We start from the raw sequence: 4,115 nt of genomic DNA, 5'->3' as shown, positions 1-4,115 counted from the left end.
TTCATCTATGTGGCTCCATTAGTACAAGTCCAATGCAATGATTCAACCACCCCAAGGGCCTCCCCATTAAATCGCCGCACGTCACCAGGTAGGCAGTGATTGGTCTGTCCACGTCATCATATGACACGTACGCACTGCCTCCCAAATTACAAGTTTGACCTACATATGCTTTGTTCCTTTATATATACCCTAACACATTCTCTCTTCTTCTCAATTCTTTTGGCTTCTCCATCAACCCTAGCAAGAACTACTACAATTGCTGGTTTTTCTTTCTCTCTCGCTGCGGAGCAAGAAAAAATGAGCAACATAAGCATGGTGGAGTCGCAATTGCCACCGGGTTTTCGGTTTCATCCGAGAGACGAAGAACTTGTTTGTGATTATTTGATGAAGAAGATAACAAAAAGTACCATTCAACATAATTCTGGCTCTCCCCCAGCTCCTCTAATGATAGAAGTTGATCTCAACAAGATTGAACCTTGGGAAATTCCAGGTGAATTCATCATCACCGTACATCTCTCATCATCTAATTTATGATTAAATCATCGTTTATGCATCTATGAATGTATGAAAAGGGTGTAAGTGAGTTTTGAAACCAAACCTATCACTCTTCCTCACCATGTGAATATAGTAGCAACAAAATTATTAATTTTCACACACACACACACATATTTATATATATGGAGAAATAGACACTCATGGCATTATCAGAAACCCAAAATATGGCAACCACACGTGTGTAAGTATATATATGCATGTTTTGATGAAATTTGCTTTTGTCATTGTCATGATAATTTACTTTAAAATGTTTCATATTTCAATTTCTTATATAATTACATCATATTTGGTTTTTTTTCCCCCCTTTTCAATTATGACACAAATTCATAACTACCAAAATAAAATACCTCAATTAGTGTTTATTATATAAAGTCAGATCTAAAGGCAATATACTCTCTCTCTCTCTCTCTCTCTCTTTCTCTCTCTCTCTAAATAGCATTACCTTTCGTTTTCATTACATGTCATATGTGGAAAAGGATATTCGAAAAGAAAAGAAAATACTCAATTTTTCTTATTCTTGCATTAACCTAACTTGTTGACCTAATTATTGCACTTATTGGAGCAGGTAGTACTTGACATAAAATATGTAAGAAATTTCATTTGTCTAATACTGAATTTCATTAAAATTTTGAAATAATCAAATTATAAGAGCACATTAATTCTTAACCTAAGTATGTACTATACGTGGTAGAAATGGCATGTGTGGGAGGCAAAGAATGGTATTTCTACAGTCAGCGTGATCGAAAATACGCGACTGGCTCAAGGACTAATCGTGCGACGGCGTCCGGGTATTGGAAGGCAACCGGAAAAGACCGGCCGGTGCACTGGAAAGGCGCCATGGTCGGTATGAGAAAGACCCTAGTGTTTTACCAAGGTAGAGCTCCAAAAGGAAGAAAAACTGATTGGGTCATGCATGAGTACCGCCTTGAAGGGCTTTTCGGTCAAGTTCCTCTTAACAAGGTAATCCCTATAAAATTAAAATATATAAATATAAACCAATTTACTAATTAGTTAATTCGCTAAATAATCTAGTTTTTTTTTTTAAATACCATTGAGAAATATACTTTACATTAAAATCGAATCTTGAGCACACATACTTAATTGTCAACTGAGCCACTTCTCGTTGAGGCTAAATAATCTAGTTGAGGATATTTTATACATACATATATATATATATAAATATATATTAATAAATACGCAATTGGTTGCGAAATTTAAATTTTTATTTCCACCTTCAAGTTAATATAAGCAAAGCTCATGGGCCATGAATGTTGCAATTTATAGAGATTTTTATTTAGAATCTTTGACTCGGTAGATAGCATATATATATAAATTCTTATGTCAGCAGTGGAAAATAATGCAAAGTTTTGCCTACCTAAGGCAGTCCTTAATAATTACTTTATTTATACATAAATACATAACATGCAAGTGATGATCCAAATACTCAGGGATACAGTATGAATATTAAATTATGAACCATACATATACTCATAACTATATGTATATATCTTATTTTCTTAGAGAAAAGTGAGGATCTAAATATTCAGGGATTTACCCAAGATCATCTCTCCTTAAAAGAAAATATTAAAAATTCTTATTTTCAAAAAAATTTTATAATACAATATTTTTCAGCATAAGCTTGATCTTATTTATCTATCAATCTGTCTCATTATATAAATTTCATTTTGTGAAATAAAAATAATTAAACTATCTTTTAACATGGATGCATATATACAGGAAGATTGGGTCTTATGTAAGGTGTTCTATAAAAGTAGGGAAGCTGGAGCTGCCAAACCAAGCATGGGAAGCAGCTGTAATGATCATCAGGACACAGCCTCTTCATCTCTACCTCCATTAATGGACTCTAATTACATCACTTTTGACCAAACCCTAAACAACAACAACAACAATTTGTTTCATCATCATCACCACCATGAGCAAGTGCCCTGCTTCTCCATTTTCTCCCAAAATCAATTCACAACCAAGAATATCATGACCACATTTGGACAGCTACCTTCAACTACTACTACTTGTTGTTTAGACCATAATTTCTCTGGTGGTGACAAAAAATCCATAGAAGGTTTCTTGAGTCAACTTACTAAGATGGAAAACAAAGGATCACCAAGTCTTGGAGAAATTAGTACTACTTCAGAGAGCTACTTGTCTGAAATGGGTATCTCAGACATATGGAATCATTATTGATATTTATTAATCGGCACCCACAAACCCTAGATTTTACAGTAAAGTTGTTTTACTGCAATCTAGAGGTCATGAGTTCAATTTCATTTCACAATCTCTCTTCGTGCCTGTTGGAGTAAGACTGCGTGTGTCTTGTCATCTTCTAATCCTGTTTCTACTGTATGAGACTCTTGTGTACTGAAATTATTTGTCTATATTTACCCTTTTTGTTTATATTGTGGCTCAAATATATACAAAGTTTTGAGCCGATGTAGAAAGTGTACTTATAAGTAATTAGTATCAAATTGTTGGTACCTTGAAGGTATAATTTTAGGATTGAATACATGCATCCACATGAAAAATTAGTGAATCAATCACAACAATTCTTCAATCCCGGACTTTTCTTTTTGATCTATGATGATCGTGAAATATAGCGAGGTTGTACACTCGTTTCCAACGTACTACAACCTTCCACTTTTAGCTTTCCATAGATAACCATTCGCTTCATCTAAGAAGAGTATCTTATTTAATTCTAAACCCTAACCTCTAAACTGAAAACTATATTGACACAGTTCACCCGTGAGTAAAATTATTGCAAAGTTGCAATTGCATTATTTAATTATGAGAAGATCATTGCTGGAGCAGTTTTCTTCACCTAATAATATTGAAGCTATGTGTCTATATCTTAACAATTATTGACAAAGTCTTGATGATGTTTTAGATTCAAAATAAATGAAGAAAAAAAGAAGAAAAGAGAATGGAGTGAATTGACACTTGGACTATTTTATCCTTTCTAGTTATGCATTATTTATTTTATTAATTCTCGTTAGAATATTAACCCCTAAACTTGTACATATATGTTCAATTCGGTTGCTAAATTTTAATTTTTATTCAAAAAATCCAGTACCTATACAATGAAGTATCTAATTTCTAATGCAACCAATTATATACATACAAGGACAAATCGTGCTGATATGGTGTATGGTACATAATTGACCCTTTATATAGATGGAAATTTTAAATCTATAAATATCACATAGTCTAGGGATTAATAATGTTGATGAGTTGTCAAAGTTTAATGCAAAACAGAGCATATAACAAGAGAAGGATTTATTAATGTTTTTTTAGATTTTGTTATTGTTGCTGACCTCCTAATTAGCACAACTAGTAAGAAAAAGACAAATACAAAGACAAAACACTTAATCCACATGAACTGATCCCCAAGATTCTCTGACATTGTTTGGTACAAGGAAATTTATATTTCTACTCAGGTTTATTTTTTTAACATAATTGTACATAGGCTATGTGACATGACAAATCAATATGCTATATATAGGATGCATTTAAAAAAAATTAAATAAGAAATAAGTAGTTCACGCCTC

At 32.8% G+C, this 4,115-nt stretch overlaps 1 protein-coding gene across 1 annotated transcript; it reads left to right on the top strand.

Moving 5' to 3' along the window:
• The first annotated feature begins 214 nt into the window (after nucleotides 1-214).
• LOC119985303 (NAC domain-containing protein 21/22-like) lies at nucleotides 215-3,076 on the top strand. The gene is made up of 3 exons (XM_038829561.1): nucleotides 215-490; nucleotides 1,247-1,515; nucleotides 2,293-3,076. The coding sequence occupies exons 1-3, from the start codon at nucleotides 298-300 to the stop codon at nucleotides 2,755-2,757; spliced, it is 927 nt and encodes a 308-aa protein (XP_038685489.1). The 5' UTR covers nucleotides 215-297; the 3' UTR covers nucleotides 2,758-3,076.
• The last annotated feature ends 1,039 nt before the right edge of the window (nucleotides 3,077-4,115 follow it).

The sequence above is a fragment of the Tripterygium wilfordii genome, chromosome 19, assembly GCF_013401445.1.
Source record: "Tripterygium wilfordii isolate XIE 37 chromosome 19, ASM1340144v1, whole genome shotgun sequence".
Classification (NCBI taxonomy): domain Eukaryota; kingdom Viridiplantae; phylum Streptophyta; class Magnoliopsida; order Celastrales; family Celastraceae; genus Tripterygium; species Tripterygium wilfordii.
The sequence above is the reverse complement of the archived record's forward strand: the minus strand, read 5'-3'. Positions and strand labels throughout refer to the sequence as shown.

What these genes read in the sequence shown, in the direction of transcription:
- LOC119985303 (XM_038829561.1), top strand. Translation starts at nt 298, where the DNA reads ATGAGCAACATAAGCATGGTGGAGTCGCAATTGCCACCGGGTTTTCGG. An exon ending in TGAACCTTGGGAAATTCCAG is followed by an intron (nt 491 to 1,246) that starts GTGAATTCATCA and finishes TATACGTGGTAG; the next exon opens with AAATGGCATGTGTGGGAGGC. An exon ending in GTCAAGTTCCTCTTAACAAG is followed by an intron (nt 1,516 to 2,292) that starts GTAATCCCTATA and finishes GCATATATACAG; the next exon opens with GAAGATTGGGTCTTATGTAA.